This window comes from Globicephala melas, chromosome 6 (genome assembly GCF_963455315.2).
Source record: "Globicephala melas chromosome 6, mGloMel1.2, whole genome shotgun sequence".
NCBI lineage: Eukaryota > Metazoa > Chordata > Mammalia > Artiodactyla > Delphinidae > Globicephala > Globicephala melas.
The window spans coordinates 42494565-42518506 of record NC_083319.1 but is presented as its reverse complement, the minus strand read 5'-3'; the positions used below and the strand labels follow the sequence as shown (position 1 = coordinate 42518506).

Sequence of the window (23942 nt, the reverse complement as noted above, 5' to 3'; positions counted from 1 at the left end):
AGCCGGCGCTCTGCAACAAGAGAAACCACCGCAATGAGAAGCCCTCTGAGAAGCCTGTGCACCGCAACGAAGAGCAGCCCCTGCTAACCACAACTAGAGAAAGCCCACGAGCAGCAACGAAGACCAAACACAGCCAAAAATAAATTTAAAAAAAGAAGAATTCCAAAGAGTGACTACCATAATTTACCTAGTTCTTTACTGATAGATATTTGGGTCATTTCCAAGTTTTCACTATTATAAACAATGCTGTACAGAAGCGCACTATTAATTAGTGTGTGTGTGTGTGTGTGTGTGTGTGTGTGTGTCAGTGCTCATACACATATCGGACTCTGTGCCAGGTACTGTTCTAGCAAGGCCTTGGTATTGATATATAATGGTGAACACATACCATCCTGCTCTCAGGAAGATCAGAGCTCGATGAGACAGACAGACATTATTCAGAGAATCATATTAACAAATATACAATCACAAAATGGCATAAGTGCTCAGAAGGAAAAGCATACGATCATATGAAAGCATCTCATCAAAGAATCTAGAAGAATGGGGAGGTGGGTGGCACGTGCAAAGGCCCAGTGCAGGAGGGACCATGGCAGAAGTACAGAAGTAAAAGACCATCTGGCTGGATGTCAGAGAACACTGGTGGAGAATGGTGTCTTTGCACACTTTTATAAGAGTTCCAGTCACACATTTATGTAACAAACACGTACTGAGCCCATATTATATGCACGGAACTGGCTAGGTGCTTCCGATTCAGCATGAACAAAAGAGACACCATCCCTGCCATCTCAGAGCTTTCGTTCTAGCAGAGCAAATTGTGCAGAGAGCAACTGTTAGCTAAGGGAGAATACATAGTTTAAATTTTGTTACATGTTGCCAAACTGCTCCCTTTGGGCAGGGTCCACTTGTTCACTGGGTTAGAAGACTCCTCAAAGCTATTTCTTGACTGAATTGGGTTCCTTAAAGCAACATAGTTCTTTACTAAGTCAATCAGTGATCCTGGGGTCACTGGGCTGTCACAGGCCAGAGGGATTCCACACCCTGACAGAAACACATGCACAAATACCACAGCCAAAAAAGACGATTCTGGGCTTCCCTGGTGGCGGAGTGGTTGAGAGTCTGCCTGCTAATGCAGGGGACACGGGTTTGTGCCCCGGTCCAGGAAGATCCCACATGCCGCGGAGCGGCTGGGCCCATGAGCCATGGCTGCTAAGCCTGTGTGTTCGGAGCCTGTGCTCCGCAACGGGAGAGGCCACAACAGTGAGAGGCCCGCGTACCGCAAAAAAAAAAAAAAAAAAAAAAGACGATTCTGTCAATATTATCACATAGTATGAGTGTGTTTCGTGTTTGGTAATTGCAATCATTCTTGCTTTTGTTGTGGTCATCCATTTACAATGCTTGGTGTCAGTTTATCTCTTGTAAAAATAAAATACAGTGCTGTGTGTGAGTTGCGAAAACAAAACAAAACAAAAGACGATTCTGACACTCCATCAGGGGACACTAAGGTATTTTACTCCAAACGAAGCTTAATGCTTGATGAGATTTGGGGCCTCTCTGGAGACTTAAATTATTCATGTTCTACCTGTTCTCATTTATCATGGAAAATTGAGGGATGACTGTATGGGGTCTGGCAACCTAGTAGGGCAGGCTGGTAACATTTGTGCACGGTTAGATGCGGGGTGCATGGCCCCGCTCAGCGATTCTCCGTAGTTCATTTCAAGTTCACCCTCTTTCACTAATTCCCAATTATCTGCACCCCAAGTGATTTTTTCCACAATACCGACCCGCCCACCCCCTGCCCCGCTTCACTCACTCCCATCTTTCTGGGCAGATGATCCCATCAGTTCTGATGAAACTGATTAGGACTGTCTGGTAAAAGCTGCCTCTTCTCTGCCTTGAATTTCTGAACTTCACTAATTCTCTTTCCACTTCTAATAGTTTCAAAGCGATGCTTCTCCAGAGCTTTGTTTATTTTATTTTCTCCAGATTGTCAATAGTTGTGCTCTTTACCAGCAAATTTCCCCTGACCTACACATACCCTCAGGTCTCCTCTTAAGCTAAAAAACCAAACAACTTGCTTAGATACTGATTCTGGCTTCCGCCTCAAGGCTGCCACTTCTCCCCATGTGCGTTCCTTCATCCTGGTTGCGATTCTCATCACCCCGTTTCCCAGGGTTTCCTCCTCTTTCCAGACACTGCCACCTGTCACACTTCCAGCCCACCTTGTATTCTGAAAACGCTGACTCTCATCACTTCCTTTTTCTGCCCTTGGATTTGGGTGGCCCCATGGCAGTTAAAATCAATCTCTGGAGTGGGAATTTGGAATTCCGAGGAGCCTCCTCACAATCTGATTCCCCTGCATCTTTCCAGCCTCAACTCTTACCATAAAACCTGCCCACCCTGTTGTCTTTGGTCCCTCAAAGCTTCCCCAGAACTGCCCTGTACTTTCTCGTTCTGTGTCTTTACTCATCACCTTCCTCCACTCTCACTCATCTGTCAAAACCCTCCTCATCTTTCAGGACCCAGTGCAAATATCATCTGGCAGAGCCCTTCCAGTCATCACCGCCCCCCGCTCCCCACCGGAGGTATTCTCTTCAACTTCACTCCCTCGGTATTCAGGAAATGTCTGTGTCCCTCACTGAATGGTACACTCACCCCTGTACTCCTCACACAGCTGGCCTAGAATCCTGGTCTTGAATCCATCTTCCCTGTACCTCGTTACCTAGGTTTTCTGACTTCAGGCTCTTTATCAGTAACCTGGGTTAGAAATACCCACCTTCAGGCAAGGATATACAATAGAGAAAGACAGTCTCTTCAGTAAGTGGTGCTGGGAAAACTGGACAGCTACATGTAAAAGAATGAAATTAGAACACTCCCTAACACCATACACAAAAATAAACTCAAAATGGATTAGAGACCTAAATGTAAGAACCGGACTCTATAAAACTCTTAGAGGAAAACATAGGAAGAACACTCTTTGACATAAATCATAGCAAGATCTTTTTTGATCCATCTCCTAGAGTAATGGAAATAAAAACACAAATAAACAAATGGGACCTAATGAAACTTAAAAGCTTTTGCAAATCAAAGGAAACTACATTCAAGACAAAAAGACAACCCTCAGAATGGGAGAAAATATTTGCAAACAAATCAACGGACAAAGGATTAATCTCCAAAATATATAAACAGCTCACGCAGCTCAATATTAACAAAATAAACAACCCAATCAAAAAATGGGCAGAAGAGCTAAATACACATTTCTCCAAAGAAGACATACAGATGGCCAAGAAGCACATGAAAAGCTGCTCAACATCACTAATTAGAGAAATGCAAATCAAAACGACAATGAGGTATCACCTCACACCACTTAGAATGGGCATCTTCAGAAAATCTACAAACAACGAATGCTGGAGAGAGTGTGGAAAAAAGGGAACCCTCTTGCACTGTTGGTGGGAATGTAAATTGAGACAGCCACTATGGAGAACAGTACGGAGGTTCCTTAAAAAACTAAAAATAGAGCTACCATATGACCCAGCAATCCCACTACTGGGCATATACCCAGAGAAAACCATAATTCAAAGACATATGCACCCCAATGTTCACTGCAGCGCTATTTACAATAGCCAGGTCATGGAAGCAACCTAAATGTCCATCGACAGATGAATGGATAAAGAAGATGTGGTACATATATACAATGGAATATTACTCAGCCATAAAAAGGAATGAAATCGGGTCATTTGTAGAGACGTGGATGGATCTAGAGACTGTCATACAGAGTGAAGTAAGTCAGAAAGAGAAAAACAAATATTGTATATTCACACATATATGTGGAACCTAGAAAAATGGCACAGATGAACTGGTTTGCAGGGCAGAAATTGAGACACAGATGTAGAGAACAAACGTATGGACACCAAGGGGGGAAAGTGGCAGGGGGTGGGGGTGGGATGAACTGGGTGATTGGGATTGACATGTATAAACCGATGTGGATAAAATAGATAACTAATAAGAACCTGTTGTATAAAAAAATAAAATAAAATTCAAAAATTAAAAAAATACCCACCTTTTAGGATTAAATTTAAATTAAATTTATTATAACTCATTGGGTGAAGCAAAATGAAATTTCTCTCAGAATTTCTTATACCTAAGGCAGCTCCAAATATACAGAAAATATGTCCTGTTTGCTTTCTACTTGCTGTCATCACAATTCATTTCCAAATAATATAATTCATCTGATGAAAAATATCCTTTTCTCATGCTGTGGTATATGTCTAAGTTTCATCAAGCATCCTTGTCAATAATATTACTTTGACTATTTGCATTAGCATCTTCCTTAATTAAAATCTCATCCCTTCTGCAGATATCCATGATAAAAAAAACTTTGCTGTGCAAATACCATTGAGAGGAATACCTTAACAGGTTATGATAGTAACAGATGAGACAGTAGGTCTGACGTGGCACATCAGCTAAAAAGTTTACTTTTAAATTACCAAAAAAAAAAAAAGGAAAGCAAGAATGTTAAAAATAATAAAGGAAATCTAATTTTTTTTTAAAAAAATCAAGAATCCACAAAATGTTATCAGTGACAATGATATATAATGATCTGAGACTCAAGAACTGGGTTTTACAAAATCTAAACTGGGGTAGAAAAATGAACACCAATTTATTTTCTGGACAAAAGAGGATCAATTTGAATAGAGACTGTGAAATTTCACCCAGGTTTTTCCATGGCGGCCCCAGAGTGTGTACACATGCTTCCCAATTAGCCAGCCTGGCTTCCTAGCCACGAGCCATGGTAACGGAGTTAACTTATTTCACAGCCCTCTTTTACTTCACTTACCACCTCAGCAGGCAATCTTGGAGTTTCTGCTTTAATTATTTTGCAACTTGGCCCAGACCTTGGTATCACGCACAGTTCATAACCATAGGAGGAAGCAAAATTCGTAGCTGTCACCAATATTCAGGCAGACATCATGGCCAGTTACATGGCGACAGGAGCAAGGCCAGGAAGGGGTGGCCAGCATCTCAGCTAGTCAGAACAAGGGCTGCAAGCTACCATGAGCAATGCGGGTTGGAAGTCACAGGAGGGAGGTCAACTCAGGGTGGTAGAACCAGGCACTTACAGATGAGAAGCAGACTGGACACAAAAGATTAAGGTCTGAGGCATCCCAGGTCCCAGGCCATCTAAGCAGGCCTGGTCACAGACACAAGACTAGGGCAGCCAGCAAGGATGGAGCCTGACGGCTGAGGAGTTCTGACAAAAGCCTGTGCTGTAGAGCCAGGCAGCCTGGGTGTTAGACTTGTCTAGAGATGTCACGTATCCACTTGGCAGCACTGAATGTTATTTCATCTCACAAAGCCTCCGTTTCCTTATTTGTGGAAGGGAGAGCACAGTGTGAGGAATAAAGTGGGACACCTAGAGGGAGCTCCTAGGACATCTGGTACCTGTCTGGTATCGGACAAACAGACCGATAAGAGTAAAGCTCTTACTAAATGATAATTCCTTCCCCTTTCCCAAGAGGCTAAAGGTGACTTTCCACTCAGCCTCTATCTGCTTTACAGATAGGCAAGTGACCCACCCTCTGAGAAGCTGGGAGTGCAAAGCGTGGGAAGCAAAATAATCTGACACTGGCCTTTCTAGTCCAAACCCATCATTACCGCACAAAGAAGTATACCTTATTTTTAAAAGTTGAGAGAGAGAGAGAAAAAAAAAAGTCCAAGAGTAAATTGTCATTTTTCAAAATGCAGCTCCAGGGTTGTATGACTTCGGGGAGGTCATCACCTGTGTGCCTGTTTCCTCACGCGTAAGAGCCAGGCTACATATATCTCCCATGTTTTAGGGAGACACAAAACGAAACAAAACTAAACCACCCTGTGAAATCATTTTCAAATTTAAGGCAAAATGTAAATGCCCTTACAAGGACAGTGAGAGGATGACGTTTGACTTTCCATATCTATTTGGGTAATTTGGCAAGCCAGCTCAGACTTGCTGACCTGAGCTAACGCCAAGCCCCCTTCCCTGAGAGAGTGAACGTGTGCTGGATCAAGTGCACAGAAGATCAGTGATAAACCCTGCTTCTACCAGGACAGAGAGCCTGCTCTCTCCTATCAGCCGGGCATACCTTTGCTTTTCATTGAGTCAAGAGCTGACTGTGGGGACCATAAATCATCAGTTTCCAGAACACAAAGGGATCTGGGTGATGGAGCTGATGGAAGTTCACACATCTGCTTATGTTTTAAGAACAAGGTTCACGGGCTTCCCTGGTGGTGCAGTGGTTGAGAGTCCGCCTGCCGATGCAGGGGACACGGGCTCGTGCCCCGGTCCGGGAAGATCCCACATGCCGCGGAGCGGCTGGGCCCGTGAGCCATGGCCGCTGAGCCTGCGCGTCCGGAGCCTGTGCTCCACAACAGGAGAGGCCACAACAGTGAGAGGCCCGCGTACCACAAAAAAAAAAAAAAAAAAAAAAAAAAGAACAAGGTTCACAACATAATTAGGGCTTGGGTCGCATAATTAGCAAGTCTCCTGGGCTGACCCAAATTAACGTGGCTAACATTCTTTTACGTCTCTTTGTTCCAGAATGCTGAACTGTATGGACATGTTGGAAACTGATGCAAATGTGTTCTGCTCTCTTGCATCAACTGTTCACAAACGTGTCTGTGACAGGATCCCCAAGGAAGCAACTAGATTCCATACAGGTTCATTTCAAAACAGACAATAAAGAAAGTTACACACACACAAACTATAAGGAAATGAAATGCAAACTTTTTTTTTTTTTTTAATTCGGTATGCGGGCCTCTCACTGTTGTGGCCTCTCCCGTTGCAGAGCACAGGCTCCGGATGCACAGACTCAGCGGCCATGGCTCACGGGCCCAGCTGCTCCGCGGCATGTGGGATCCTCCCGGATCGGGGCACGGACCCGCGTCCCCTGCATCGGCAGGCGGACTCTCAACCACTGCGCCACCAGGGAAGCCCTGAAATGCAAACTTTAATAAACTACAGAAGAGTGAGATCGTGTCAATACGAAATTTTCTAGTTTGCTTGTACTACTCCATTGCTCAACTAAGAAAACTAATCTCTTTCTGAAAATTTCTTTATCATTAAAAAAATGCTGCCTATATTTGTGTTCTCTACATTCAAAAGTTAAGAATGGCCCTTATTTCAAGTACTCATTCTCCATCTCCAAGAAATAAAATATGATCAGATATTAAGGATGGTGACTCCAAAAGTTCCTCATTCATTTAATGTGGAACTTTGACTAATATTGAGTTATCATACATATTTAAAACATTCATAACAGTGCCATTAATAAGAATTTTTATGATTATCTCTATTGCCATTATAATAACAATACCTGTACTTACAAGTATAAAAATCACTTCTATGATTATTACTATTGTTATTATAATCTGATTAAACTAAGAGCTGGGCTACCGTTCTCAAGGCAGTCCAAGACCTGCTGGATGAGGTCTCTACTGCCTGAGCGCAGGTACCTGCATGGTAATTAAGCTCCCCAGGTGATTCTGGACCTGGTTACCAACAACTGAGAAACACCGTCTCAGACTTATGGGAAATCTTTTTAGATCCTGCAGAATGAAAGGATAAAAACATCAAAATTCCTCCGTTAGACTAAGTGTGGCTGTACTACCTTACAGTTGTCAGAAAACCATATGAGGTAAGCACACAGGGCCAAAGGGCACAGCCTCATTTATTTTCACCTACAGGTTGATGATGTGCTTAAAGAGATTTCAGACCAAACCCTTCAGGTGTGAATGCCATTCAGTACCTCTTCTGTATTCAGGAAATTTCTATCCAAATGACCCTTGAAAGGGTCCTCACTGTAGACACTACTATACTTGTCCAGATTAAAAGAACCAAGGGGGCACTCTGAGAATGAGACACATTCTCAGAGCCACATCTGAGAATAAGCCAGTCAGGGATTAGACACATATTTGGCCTACAGCTTGCTGACCCCTACAGAGACGCTGGCTGTACATCACCACTCACGTTTTAAATGAAATAACCACTGCAAGCGATCATACCTGAAATACATAATTAATACCTCCGAAAACATCGTAAGATGATCGTCTCCGATTTGAAAATGCCCCAACCTCTGCAATGAATCTACAAGAAACTCTACGGCCAAACACTTAGGAAAAGAACTACATCATTAGTATTGAAAAAGGTAAACTAAAATAAGGCTTTTGCCTATTAGATTGGCAAAACTTAAAACATTAATACAATGCAGAATTTGCAAGGATGTGGTAAGAACAGGCGTACTCAGACCCTACACTGAAATTTGGTATGATCTTTCAGGATGCCAGTTTAGCAATCTTTACCAAAAGTCTTAAAAATATGTACACACTTTGACCCAGCAATTCCATTTCTAACAATTTATCCTGCAAAAATGTTCAATATGGCACAAATGAGAAGGCAGGTCAGAAAAGAAGTGTGGTGTACAGCCAATAAAAACAATCAGTATTTATATACAGGTCCACACTCCCTTATCTATAATCTGAATTCTCAAAAGTTCCAAGAACTGAGAGATGTTTTTTGTGATGCATTTATGGGAAAACGTGACCTACTACAAGAGTATTTAGAGTCTTTACTCCATTAATTATAAATATTAGTATACTTTGTTGCTGAAATGTTAATGTATTTGATTACAGGGGCCTATCCCATACCTCAATGGGGGTTTTACAAAATATATAGTATATTTCTCATATTATGTTTCTAAAATCTAAAAAGAAAAAAACTTTCAATGCAGAAACAATCTGGCCCACAAAGTTTTCGATAAGGGACAGTGACCCTACATTTATATGTGCATAGTTAAATTTTAGTATGTCTACCTATCGTAATGTTCACAGTGATTTTTACTTTCTTCCTTTGCTTTCATGTGTTGTCTAAATTTTCTTTTTATAATGAGCACATTTACCTTTATTTTTTAAAAAAATCAATGTATTTCCACTTGGGAAAAGGGGGAGGGGGAAAGAATCTGGTCCTTATGAAAACACTCAACCAGATTTCTTAATTTCACATATTATAGCTCTGTTCACATATTATAACTATGTGCTTTATAATTCATAGTCAAGTGATTTTTCTGCTGAATAAGCTTTCCAATCACTTTCTTGATTTGTGACCAAGCTCACCATAGAGTTGTATCTTTACATCATTTATAGTAGTCTAGATCAAGACCTATTGGCAGCCCAGGAGCGCAGCAGCTGAGACACCTTCCTGGGCTCCCATAAAAGATCTCTCCCTGGGCAACTGTCAGAAAACAAACAGACGCCCAATAGTGCCAGATGTATCACCACATGCACCACCCAGAATGACAGGAAGGAGGACAAAGAAAGGGAAATCACAAAAGGAAAATATATATGCTTTCATGTAGAAATCTTTCTCTTGCCTGAAAATTAGAGAACTAAGTAATTTTGTTGAGTACCTTCTCTCTCTCTCTCTAATGAGACTGCAAGTCCCCATAAGCAAATACATGTCTAATACTTCCTTTGACCCTAAGAGAAATGAAAAATGCATAGCTTTTAAAATTAACTGCTAAACAAATAACCATGCTATTAATCAAAAATATAAAGAGGTAATTAAAAAGTTATAGTCGGGAAACAGAAGTCAAATGGATGTTTGTAAGAATTAAGAGTTTAAAAGGCCCACGATAATAGCAGTATCACACAATCAGCTCCATTCCACTAGATTTTGGTTCATTCATTCGATGATATTTACTGCTTCCAACTGCGGGTCAGGCAGGGTGCTAGGTACTGAGACACAGCTGTAAGCAGCGCAGTCTTGCCTCTGGCCCTGACAGAGGGGGTGGGAGGACAGGACGGCTGCAGTGGCCGCAGAGAACTCCAGCTGCTCTTTCTCATAAGGGACTTAAATATGTGTGTCCTGGTGCCAAAGGTGTTTATGGAGTCAAGTACAGCATTGCTTTTTGGAAATTATGAAGCCCAACTCTGATTTTAAAATCCAGCCCATAAACTTGCAACTGGAGTGATTTGAGACACACATTTTAAACACTTTTTTATTTGTGAAATTAGAATACTACCTGCACCTCACACTTCTGAGCATATAAAATACCTGACATGGTGTTGGGCCCAGGTTTGTTTGTTCGACTGGTTGGTTGGTTTTGCTGGGCAAAGGTTATTTCTCTCCCTTTTCCTTCCTCCCCACCCACTTCCATTTTCCACAATGGACTGGCTGCCCCCCCTTACTTGCAAACACCCTGGAGTCAAGATAATAAGATACCTTGACCACCAGGAAAGAGTCAGTGCTCCTCGATACCAGCAGTAACATGGATCATGAACCCCTTCCGGGTCGCCACCGTTACTTACATTCTAGACCAGCTGTCCTAGGTCTTATCACAGTCTAGGCCACCACTTCCTGGAAACCACTGGTGTACCTGATAATGACTCACGTCTCATTGTTGTGTCATAGCCTCTTCAACATCTTCAAACAATCAGCAATTTATTCTTACACATTCTGCAGTTTATCCAAAGGCCCATATGTTTCCCCTTACCCAAAACTTTCTGAGAAGAATTTGACAACAACCATTTAGTGGGCACTACTATACTGATGTTACCATCCTGAAAGTTTTGCATCAATTGGGTTTGCATCAAAAAGTTTGTTCTCAGTTTTTCCATAATATCTAATGGAAAAACGTGAATGAACCTTTATGTTCTCTCATTAATGCCCACATCGACTATACAAAGTGGGTAACATTATCATCCTCACTTTTCAGATAAGGAAGACATAGCTTAGAAAGTCTGTAACTTGCTGAATATCCTTCGGCTGAAATCCCATAGATGTATCCGTTCTGGGATCTTTACTTAAAAGTTAGCCCATTGATGATTTCATATTGCCTCTAGTGGTACAGTCAGTTATTTCAAAGATGGCTCTACTTCAGGCAACTTCAATATCACCTGGGAGCTTGTGAGGAATGTAGAATCTTGGGCCTTCCCCAGACACACTGAAATACAATCCACATTTTAACAAGATCTCTATGTGGTTTGCACACACTTTAAAGTTTGAGGCGCACTGTTCTAGAATATAAAATCGCCATCCCTAACCTCATTTTCATTCTGGATGATCCAAAGCTGCCGTCGGACTATATGGCAGCTATATGCAAATTAGAAGGCACCTCATCTTCATATAGCATTTGGCAAAATGATAGTGTCATTGCACAAAGAAAAAGACAACGCTTCCTTCAGGCCGCCCTTCTCCCCCATGGCTGGGCACACACCACTCGACATCTACACAGACCATCAGCAAAGTATATGGTATTGGCCATTTTATGCCAATATCAAATTCTTGGCCAAATACCTCACTGACATTGCCCTTGGCCCTGCTAAAGCCAAAATTCCTAAAACTCTGACAAGCACTGCTAACACTAAATTTTCCATTACAATATGGAATATAGGATCAAGGTCGATTGAAGGATTACTGAATCCGAAAGTATTTTAGCACCCAACTTTAGTGAGGGTTTGGCTGCAGTGCAGTCTAACCAAACAGCTATACACTCTTATCCCTTTGCCATGAGCACAGCCTGAGGGAGAAGATCAGGCTAGTGCCTCCAAAATACATGAGGAGAACGATGACCTGAACAGCCAAACTCCTACCACAGAGCCACCATTTCAAGAACTGTTCACCACCTCCCAGACAGGCCAATGTCTACTACAGTCAGGACAGCCTGCTTTTTAGCTCAAAACCATTATGCTTTTTACCACAGAGGATGTGCGTACATTGAAAGAAGCAGATAACCTACCAACCAATCTATAATCTTATACATCTCAACAGTGGTATCAAGTTACTTGATATAGGCTGGTAATGCCAGTCCTTTCTAAGTCATTTTTCATTTTAAACAAATAACACAAGATTGTAAGAAAACTGCAAAATCATCTTACAAAGTAGTGGTGGCAACAACTTAAAGGTTACCTTCTTAGCAAATTCACTTTAAGAAACATAAAATCAGGAAAATAAATGTGTTCAAAGTATAGGTTTACAACGAATCAATCAAAACTAGTGATCACAGCTTTAAGTGGAGAATTTTTTAACCCCTTGAGAGGAAAGTGTCACAATATAACATGACAAAAAAATGTCATTTTTTTTTTTAAGTATCAATACATTTCCTTGAGGATGTTCATGTTTGGATACACGCACATATATTCATGAAAATCATAGTATATTAACAGTATGCTATTTAAAAGCACAGTTATGTAGCAAGTATAAGCGATTTGGGGTAAACAATATGGTGAAGAACACAGTACAAGAAACAAGAAGATTTTAGGCTTTGATATATGTGACCAAGATAAGCAAAACTGCCACTTTGCTAAACCCTAAGCAAGCCCCACCCTAAATGTCAACAACAGCAAAAAGTCCAGAACTGAAATGATTTCTTCAGTGGTGTGAGAATGAGGAAGAAAAATGCTAGCATGTCTCATATTCTCACTAGATCCCTCAGACTCCATTAGGCATTCACTTTCTTTGGTTCCAACAAATAGATTCTGACTCTCTAATTGAAAATAGATGCATTGTTTTAAAATTAAAGGGGAAAATCATGCATTACGTGGTTTAAAAGAAGAAGGAAAGTATGTATGTGATGCTTTGCCAGGAGTTAACTAAGAACAGCCAAATGACCAGATTCACAACTTCCTACTAAAATGTGTTAAACTATGCCACATGTATTTTATATGGTGGCTGTCAGTCCATGGATGTCCAAGCTCTGAGCAGCTGAAAGGGATTTAGAGGGAGAATGCTTTAGCAGAGTTCTCACGTGTATTTGGACTAATCAGTAATGTTCCTTAGAGCACTTGCTCTTTTCTTTTTTAAAAACAGCCAAATTGGTTTATGTTGACTTTCATATAGGAAATGTTTAGTAAATATTTGTTGAGTGACAAAATGAAAGATGACAGACACTGCGTTGCACTGGGCAAAGGACGGTCTTTTCAGTAAATGAGTTAATTATATACCCATATGAAAAAAATCAAACCTGACCCCCCCCACATCACACCATACCCTACAATCCATCTGAAATGGATTGTAGATCTGAACGTAAAAACAGAACAAAGAATTTAGAAGAAAAACCTGCAGATTATTTAAACAACCTTAAAGCAGGCAAAGATTACTTTAAAAGGATCAAAAGGGTAAAAAAATGATAAACTGGACTATATTACAGTTAAGAACTTCTTTTCACTTAAAGAACTATAAAGAAAATAAAAAGCAAGCCACAAAGTAGAGACGATATCTGCAATACATTTACTCAACTGAGATTCCTTAATACATGAAGAGCTCCTAGGAAACAGTAAGAAATCAGACAACCCAATAGGGAAAAAAAAGGGAAGAAGTATTTTTAAAAAGATAACGAATGGCTAATAAATATATGAAAAGGTGCTCAACATGCCTACTTATCAAATAAATACAACAGTGTGACACTACTATCCAGCCACCAGAATAAATAAAAAGACTAATAATATACCAAATGTCTTCAAGGATATGGGGCAACTAGAACTCTCAAAGGTAACTGGTGGAAGTGTAAATTGGTACAATTATTCTGGAAGACTCTTTGGTAGTATCCACGTACTGAAACTGACCAGATGTATACCTTCTGACTCAGCAATTCCAAATTCTAGGTACGTAACCCAAAGAAATACATGCTTATGTTCACCAAAAGACAGGTACAGAAATGTTTATATTGGCATTATTTGTAATAGCCAGAAACATCCAAATTTCTATTAACAACAGGATATATAAACAAACTGTAGCGTATTCATAAAATGGAATATTATACAACTGTGCTGTCCAATACAGTAGCCACTAGTCACATGTAAATATAAATTTAAAAGATTAAGTGAAGTAAAAATTCAGTTCCTCCGTCACACTGGCCACGTTTCGTGTGCTCAACAGTCATCACGTGTGGCAAATAGCTACCATATTGTACAGACATAAACCACTTTCATAAAGTTCTATGGGGCACTGCTATTAAACAGCAATTAGAATAAGTGAATAAAGGAAGTAACAACATAGGTGAATTCCACAAGTGTAATGTTGAGTGAAATAAACCAGACACAAAGGAGTATTATACTGTATGCTTCTATTCATACAAAGTTCAAAAACTAATCTATGTCATTAGAAGGCAGGATGGTAGTCCCCCCTCGGGGTTGGGAGTATTTTGAAGGAAGCACAAGGAGGCTTCTGAATTCCTGGTCATGGTAATCTGGATGAACAGGTCTGTATGCAAATGTGTTCACAATGGAAAAATACATGGACAATACTAATGATGTGCACACTTTTCTGTATACAAAAATTACCAAAAAAAGAAAAGAAATCAGCCTCCGTCTATTGCTCAAGTCTTTCCTTGCTTCAGAGTTCTCCTCTGATGAACATGAACTCAAGATAACTCATCCTGCATAAATGATATGGCATGCCTTGGGATTATGGATTAATTTTAGCCAAGAAAAGGGGATTACAAAATTCATCTTCTATTTTTATATGGCTGACATGGGTATAAAAAGAATAAAGAACTACAGTGGAACAAGGATAAAGTGAGGAGAAAACATGGCTAGGACATATTTGCAAGACATTAAAAGAGAAAAGAAAGTACACAAAGGGATTTTGAAAGCTGATACAGGTTACTAGAGAATCCGTGTTGATCAACTCCCCAGCAAGAGTCCTAGAGAGAAAGGAAAAAGGGGTAAACCAACCTCAGAAAAAGAGGTGGTTGACACATCAAGTGGGTCATGAAAAGTCTCTAGATTCCTTTAGACTATTTATTAGAAAGAAAACTCTCAAAGATTTGTAGAAGCAGGAGTAGAAAGTTTCCCTGTGAAAAAGTACAGGCTGTCTTTGGTGGCCAGAAGCCAACAACCCAATTAAAATAACTATCGTTACTAACACCCACAAAACCTGCAGCTGATTTTGAACTTTGAACACTGTTTTTCTTTTAAAAAAAGTACACAGACATAAATATTGTAATCACTTATGGGACTGAGATGCAAAGAAAGAAAAATCCCCACTGGGCTAGAGACCCCTGTCAAAGCAAATCTGTTTTTAATTGTCTTTTTTTTAAATTCTCATAAGTACTCTGGAATGGACAATGTTCAAAAATGGTAGGAGCTTTAAATTATAACAAATAACTTTAACAACAGCTTCATCTCTTTGTTAGGGTTTTGGAATCAGAGAATCAGCATGAAAAAACACTAGTGCTGGAAAGCATTTTAGAGGTTGTCTAGTCCATCCCTGGTCTTATTTCAGCAAAATGGCCTTAAAGAATTTCACATGTTAAAAATACATTCTATTTTTGAACACATCCAGATAAGGAGATTTCTCTCCTTGGTATCCCATTTCAATGACTGTCACTCTGAGGAAAGTTTTCCTTAGATACCTCCTAAATCTGGTCATGCTGTTTAAGCTATTGTCTGTTTGTTTTAGTCTTAATAAAGATGGAAGATAAGTAGTATCTGTTCTCTCCATGATGACAAATTCATCTTATAATAACTTCCAAACATTCTTTTTCTCATCTGCAAGACATTTTCACATAGATTATCTATTTAGCCCTTGAAATATCTTGTTATTATCTGTACCATTCTACAGATGAGGAAATTCAGGCTTAGAGAGTAAAGAAATTTAGGCATAGGGAGGAAACGTGACAATCCCAAGGTTACTCAGTTATTCAGTGGTTTGGCTCAAACTCAGCTACTCACTTCATTTATAACTGTTGCTATACCACTAACCTCCCAACCTTCCCCGATATCCCACCCTGAACAATGCCAGAAAAAGAAACTGTATTTTAGCACAGGCTTAGCGAATGCTGAGCAAAACTGGAGGGCTTGCATCTATAGAGAATCCATGTGTCATTTTAGTTTTTAAATTGATGGTATGATTTTGCAGTGGATAATTGTGATTTGTGCCAGCATCATTCCTCTTCTTCTACTAACTGTACCCAGACTTCCCTCAGGGACTGTCAATCAAATTGCCCAGCCTTGTCTACAAAGCTGGCACGGAAGCCGGGCTAGACAAATCAGGCAAGTTTTCCCAGGAATTTGAATCCTGAATGGGGTGACAGAAGACTGGAAACGGTCAGAGTTCATGCTTCTCTCAGATGAGTTCCACAGACCTGTCCTGGCTTCCGAGAGTTAGTCCTTCGGCTTCTCCTCAATTCTCCAAGTGACTTCACAGTCCCATCAATTCTTCTTCCGCTTAAGTTAGCCAGTGTTGGCTTCTGTTGCTTGCAAGCAGAGAACCTTGACTGAAACAACTCTTCAGAGGCACAGATACCGACATATACTGATTAAGGTCTGCCTTTATTATGTGCTTATCATACAGGTGACAAATATTAAATTGAAATCAGTCTCTTAGAAAATTACCTCATGTTGAAAAATGTAGTACAGTAATTTTCTTGTTCAACTGATCAAAGGCAGGAACAAGTTGACAAGTCCTCCAGAATCTTGGCTACATTTGTCTTTTGAAAAATGGCTTCTGGGAGCTTAGATTTCTCAGGAAGCAGAGAAAGTTCAGAAGGCTGTAAATGTGCTTAACCAGGTACTTTCCCCGTGACACGTCCTTTCCTGGAAAGGTTCTGGGAGGACCAGAAGTATTTGTTGCAACATGTCCCCTCAACCTCTCCACCCCCAGGAGAGAGGGGGACACAGGAGTCGGGCCTGGAAATTGCTGGCTGGCTGGTCAAAGGCAGCTGCAGCCTAGGTGCTAAAAGAGCCCTGGTCATCAGGACTTATGGGTCTAACAGTAAAAGCTAGAAGAGGGGACAGTGTCTACCGAACATTAGCATGTGGCTGAGTTCTACTCAATAACTGTCTTGAAGATTCATCAGATTCTTTTCTCTTCCTGGGATTGGCAAAGGGAGCAAAGGCCTTTCAATACGTTGAAACTGCTGTAATACCTGGATTTCACAGTTCACAGAAATGATAAGCCAACAGTAAAGGGACACCAGGACCTGCTAACTGGAGTGATTCACTCAGTGAACAAAAGCTCCTACAACATTCCTGGCTTCTTGTGGGGGAGATAACAAATTATAAAACAAGAAGCTTGCTCACTGTAAGGTAATCTGCAATCGAATAAAAAAGTAAGGCATGTGTATATGAAACAACAACAACAAGCAAAGCAGGAAGAATGCCAACTACCAGATACAGGAAGTAAGTACATAAAAATCAGGAGTTCAAAAGCTTGTGATCTATTTCCCCAAGCTGTAACTCAAGACAGTTCTTATCATGTTAACATAGAAATTTTACTGAGCTGATTTCAAGGCCCAAAGAATAATCAGAAGAGTATGCCTGTATAAGACAGGAAAGCATAAAATAATAGTGATGAAAAGTGTACCTTTTGGAAAGTAAGAAATGACAGAGTAATCTGTCTCATCATTGAATGCCTTGCACCCAGTGAAGCCTTAAATGGATCTTTTGATTTGACTAAGCAACAAATATTTGATCCCTTTCAACATCAGCTATCAAACACTTGTGTTTAGGAAAAAGGCAAAGTAATATTTAGAAATAAACCAACCCGAGCTCACAGTGTTCAGAAGAAGTCCTCAGACACATTCTCTTACTTGGGCTGAGTTCAAGCAGCTCACTTATAAATATTACTTGTTTGGGAAAGAAAGTCCAAAAACAGGATAGTGGATACACGCCCAGGGAGGAATTAATCTGTTTTTTTGGTAAAAGTTTGCAATTTATTACAAGCTCCCCTGGAAATGAAGATCCCTGGAACACTGAGTAAGGGCCCTGAAGAGACATGCTATGCAACACCACTACCTGGGGCAGAGGTTGTGGCCTGGACTCCCCTTGACCACTGTGCCAGCCCCCAGCTAACTAGTGAGACTCTCAATTCAATGTAGTAACACTTACACAAGAGCAAAAGAAATTCCAATATTTCAGCATGGCAGTCCCCTAGCTAGACCAATTTCACAGCAAACAAAACTGAACAATTCCTCAGTTAAGAACGGGCCATATCATCTGTAAGCTACGTTCTCCTCTACAAAATATATGAATTTAGAAGCAAGAACAAAAGTTAGGCTGGACAATACTGGAAAATGTTTGTTTTTATTAATGCTACTACCGTAGATTATGGCCAATGTGGCAGTAGGTGCAAAGAAGCTTTTTAATAAACCAAATGGTTATTTATGTTATATCTTTAGGGTCACAAAATAATACAAATCACAACACACTGCCTCCAAGTAATTGCTAATAAAATGCACACCAAGTCCTTTAAACTATTTATAAAATATTAGAGCATACTGTAACCAGAAACTTCTGTAGGAAGTTCTAACCAAGACATAAAATATTATTATTATTAAGTAGGTATCATAAATATAAGAAAATAAAAAATTCAAACTTCTTAGCCTGGATTCAAAAGCTTTCAGAAGCACATTCTAAGCCTTTTTTTCCTTTGGTTCTTATTTCTTCAGTTCTCCTCTATAGGAATTCTGTTCTAGTAAAACTGGCCAATTTATACACTGCATGCACATACCTTCTTCTGAACATCTACTCTAGCCATTCCTCCTCCCCAAAGTGCCCCTCCCTCAGCTCGGCCCTTGCCTCTTTCTGGACTGCAAATTTCTGCCTAGCCCTGGTTAACCTTCTCTGCCTCTCTGACAGCCCATTGCATTTATTCCCTTATGTATCAACAGCTATCTATTGATTTGAATAATCATTTCAACAATGGTGAGGGACAGGAGGGGAGGCTTTCAGCTGTTTAAGCTTACAAATTATTTACCTATTCATAAAGCAAGTACCTTTTGAACACCTACTGTGTACAAGATACAACGCCAGGGACAATGAATAATTCCAAGATGGAACTGACACAAGATTTACTTTCAAAGAGCCTAGAAACTAGTCAGGAAAATAAGATCAATACCCAAATCATCATAACTAATACAAGCTAGGCAACTATCAATACTCCAGTATGGGTTCTGCAAGAGGGTGGGATCACTTAGTACCACAGGGGGAGCAGAGAAGAATGAGGAGGAATCGGCAGTTGGGTGGAACAGGAAGGAGACAGACATTATTTCCTTAATAAGCTTTAACAAAGGCAAGGAGGGAGCGGAGCTCAGGAAGTTAATGGAGGAAGCAAGGGGTGATGCTTTAAAATTCATACACGTTGTAGAGAAAAGGGAGCAAATGTGAACGTAATTTATATTATGAACTAAAGGGAATTAAACGTATTGAGGAATTCAGATGTCAGTCACTATATTAGGCAGTATGTTAAGTAACCAAGAGATGTGGGAAGATTTCACAGGATAATTATGATCTCTCAGAAAAATCTGTATTATTATAATGTTTTATGATGTTGATTTTTAACTGAACGGTATCCAACACAGTAAAGTCTGCTTAACTAGAATTGATACAAAGAGCTCAAATAACACACATTAAGCATTCTTCAATGTGTTCTATGAATAGGGCACAAATTCCACATCATCTTCTACATCTGTGTGTCTGTACAATGAATGATCTTCACATGAAAATTTAACACCAAGGCAAGATCCTGAAGGATTCTTCTGGAGCACCAAGAAAGAGATGACTTTTTGGTATAATTAAGGAGATGGCATTATCCTTTAATGTGTAAACTGGCAATATGTATGTATATATGTAAAATATACAAACAAACATCAATTACACCACACATGTGGTAACTCAGACAGAATTCATCAGATCATCATGTTATCAACCAACTGTAGATTGGAAAAGTCACTGGCATTTTAAAAAATTCCTTCTACAAAATAGTCTTACAATTCCAACAAAACAAGCATGCCACCTATTTCAGAAACTCGTTACACTGAGATTTCTTGGGGGGTGGGCTGGGGGAGGGGGGGACCCTGATCCTTTTAAATTCAGACTGCTTCCATATCCAGGCAGCCTCATTTGACTCAGGTACCATATTCCCATGAACCTACCCAGATCTTTTCACTCTTGAGAGTAAAAGCAGGGAGGGTTATTTGTGGAGAGACTCTCGTTGCCATCAGAAAACTAACTGTGAAGGTATCAACTAGATAAGAAGCAGCCAGTTGATTTCAGAGAACCACCCCCCAAAAAGAAATGCCCGATTTGAAAATGATCTGAATATTGAGAAGCTTCTAAATGGTAGCAGAAGCGGAGGTACAGAGAACTGCTTTATTTTACCTATGATTCATGTTTGTGAGTTACATCTCAGTTAATGAGTCACACTGGGCATGCCAACTTCTTCCTAGTACTCATTGATACTGGTATATGGAAATACCCTCAAGAGTAGATTATCAAGAGTACTGAGAGAATGCAAGTTCTGACTAAAGGTCCTAAAATAAATGTAGGTGCAAAGGTAATGTTTTGTAAACAAAAGGTGAGGTTTTACCAACTTATTATAAGATCAGCATCTACAAGTTGTAAGGAACAAAGACTACATCCATCAGTAGACATACTGATTGATTAACAGGAAGACATTTCTACAAATTCCAAATAGATTCCACTTCCCTTATAGACTCCCAGCATAAACTCAAACCTGGAGATACCCTCAGATGCACCAACCTTGTTGGGCATTATGTAGCTATAATATTTGGAGGGTGATTAATTACAGCAATTGTTTTCACCTGAATAAAAAAATGATTTTTTTTTCTATTTCAAGTAAGAAAAAATGCTGAATATTGGGAAAGTTTGCTTGTTTTCTAAAAAGCTAAAAATTAAATTTTTTTTTCCCCAACCCTTTCTCAAGTGATTTTAGAAGTTTCCATTACTCTAATACAACTCCAGAGAAACGTTTGAAAGGTTACTGGAAGTGACAGATGGGCCTATTTTCAAATAAAATTAAGCCTGTGGTACTACTGAAAGGAAGTCACGAAATCCAAAATTAAACTGGACAGAATGGTCTTAAGCTGTTTTTGTTCTTTTTTCAAGGGAGTACAAAGAGTGGGAGGTTGAAGCAAGGCCACTGCTTCTCATCTGAATCCCCTCACTTGGGTCAATTTGTCTTGAACTGACAAACTGTCTTCTTAAGGTAATGTGTGCCCCTACAGTTTAAACATCCATGTATCTATTGTTGAATATCCAAACGTCCTTCGGTGATATCACTAAGAATACAACTCCAATTTTTTATAGCTATAACTTTAAAGACTTAAGGGAAAAAACCAGTTATAAACAACTTGTTGAGCCATTGAAAGCCCCATGTAGGATGAGATGGAAAACGTCCATTAAAAAAGCCACACCACACATCCCAGCTCTTCCCAGGAGGAGCTCCGCCTACCTTATTGTGCTCGTACTTGTAGGGGATCTTGAGCGTGTCCATGGCTCTGATCATAGCCTGCATGGCCGTGAAGATGTTCTGATACACCAGCTTGGTGAAGCCCCTTTTGTCTTCATCCGAGTAGCCCGACCCGTGGATGATTCTCATCTGCTTGATAAACGTACTCTTGCCACTCTCTCCTGTCCCTGAAAGAGAAACAACAGCAGCTCATCAGACCATGAGACCTTCTCACAGTCTCCCAGACAACTAAACTAGGAACAGGCCTTGGACGTGACATCTCCAAGGGCCTGCTGAGAGGGGCATCACCAGAGGGGGAAATGCCACCTATGGAGAGCACTCAGCAAAATTAGAGGAGTGACAGTCCATTTCAGAGGCAGATGAGCTTTAAAAGAACAAAACACTGTCACCTCTTTGGAAGCCGCTCAGCATGGAATTTTGATAGTGATTTGTAACCACGTATCTTATATGAAACACAATAAAAATAGCACCGTTTGAACAGAATGAACACTTGATAAAGCTCTCTTCCCTGGAGAATGTCTGAAATGATTCCAGGAGGCTGGGATATTTAGCCAGGATTTGGATCTGAAAATGACAATACACTCACACAAACGCTGATCAGAGTGTGGTAAGACAAAAATGCCTGAAAATTTCTAGACATTTTCTCTTATTTTAAAATGGGGTATGTGGAGAACACAGTACCCAGATAAGAATTAGCATTTTTCAGGACAGCAAGTATCAACTGTATTTATTTCCGGGGGCTTTGGTCACCTGAGTTATGCCAAGGAACCGCTGAATCCAGAGAAGACACAATGACTCTCCTTCCTTCTGCCTACTCTTAACTATGACACAGAAATTTACTGTTACTGGATTTTTTTCTTTTGTGTTCTCATTTTTCCCTTCAATATTCCTTTTCAGTTACCATAAGCCTGAGGATAATCCATAACAAAGCTACAAACGCCTGTGGGGAGGAGGAAAAATGGAAACATGAGATCATTTCACTGAATGACAACATGTTTCTTCTATAGTGAATCTGAAACTGTGAATCTAAAAACTTCATTTTTTAAAATATAAGTGGTTTTGGGAGTATGTAACTTCATTTCTGAGTATCTCCCACTCACTTTCAAATTTCCTTGAAATTTCCAAAACAATAAATGTCTTTGTCTTCTCCTAACAATGTGGGGAAAAAATTAAAAGTTTTTTGGATATTAAACATGGAAGAATATAATAATAACACACAGGATGACTACAGCGTCCTCATTGCCATTTCCTATCAACAAGGCATTAAAACAACAACAACAGCAACAAAAAGGTGTAAAAGGAGAACTAAAAACTAGGAATACAACATCTGTCCTAATTTTGTTTGGTTTTTCTGGTGGTGGATTTCATTATCTTTATAAACAATCATGAAAAATTCAAATAAGTATTACAGCTTTCATAGAAGCACTCTTAAATGACTACAGATGTCTTGGTAAACACAGAAGCCTCACACAGTTACAGTGAAAGATGATTTCTGGCCCCACTGTCCAGTGGTCACCGATTCCTTTATCCTTTTCATATGACTTTTAATAAAGTGATCTGCAACTTCTTGAAATATAAAATGAACACTTCCTTTATCATTTTCACATGACTTTTAATAAAGTGACCCGGAATTCCCTGAAGTATGAAGTTAACACTGCAATGTGAATGCTATCAACCCATTTTAACAAGATTAATTCCAAGGAATTAAAAATGAACTTCTTATAATCCCATCCATGAATACTGGGAAAAAAAACGCAGAAAGTATTTTAAAAGCTACAAAATTGTTTCTCATTACTAGTCAACAATTTATAGAAAGAAACCAGTATATTTACTTTCTGAGCAATTCAAAGTATGGAAGCAAAAGACCTAAATCGCTTCTCTGTTTATTATCCTTATCCCAGAACCAACAGCTTGCTCTGAGGGCCCAACTAGAGACATAATCATCAAATCAGAATCTCTGCCAGTTTTTTCCACACCAAAAACAAGAAGAAATCTTAGTATGTGAGGTTAATGGTATGAAAAGAAAAGGAAAGAGAATCGAGCAAGAGGCCTCCTCCTAGCTGAGAGGCTTTTATATACTTGCCCTCTCAAAATAAAATCAAGAAAGTAAAAGAAGAAATCTTAAACCACACTGGCTTGTGTGTCACTTAAGTCGTGTTGGGCAAAAGCAGTCAACGCTTAGCCCCTCTTGGGATCTACACTAATTAAGCCCCTAGACATCACCCTAATGAAGACTCCGATTATAGGTGGAATACGGGACCCAAGAAGAATGAAATGGGGAGAGATTAAGAGGAAACAAAAAAGAATCCAAAAATCAACTCCAAAGTAAGACATGTTCCTGTTGCCTCAGATACACCCAGGGATCCTCTCTCTCCATTTTACTGTCTTGCTTGGTGCCCCGGGAGGTTGACTGGGAAGGATTTCACATCAACAGCTCTCTTGTGCTCGGTCTTCCTGGGTTTAGTCCATAGGAGACACCAGGAGGAGACCAGAGAGCAAGAGAATGAGGAAGGTGTATCTATTTCCCCAGTTTGCTCCCTGCAAGGGAACCACAGATATGCTGTGTCCCCTTCAAAAGGCCACAGCTCCTGCTGGGTGGCCCCCTCTGGGTGACTGTACCTGCTCCCTCACCTCGCTGGCCCCTGGTTACTGCACTCACTAGCCCTCACTGGTTACCTACACCTGGTCAGCACCTTTTAAACAG

The 23942-nt window shown here is 40.0% G+C and overlaps 1 protein-coding gene across 1 annotated transcript in view; it reads right to left on the bottom strand.

Annotated features, from left to right (window-relative positions):
- The window catches only part of GNAQ (G protein subunit alpha q), a 290054-nt gene that overhangs the window by 168159 nt on the left and 97953 nt on the right, over positions 1 to 23942 (bottom strand). Inside the window, exon 2 of the mRNA XM_030876968.3 lies at positions 21221 to 21405. Within this exon, the coding sequence (XP_030732828.1) occupies positions 21221 to 21405 (185 nt within the window). The remainder of the gene's footprint in view (positions 1 to 21220; positions 21406 to 23942) is intronic.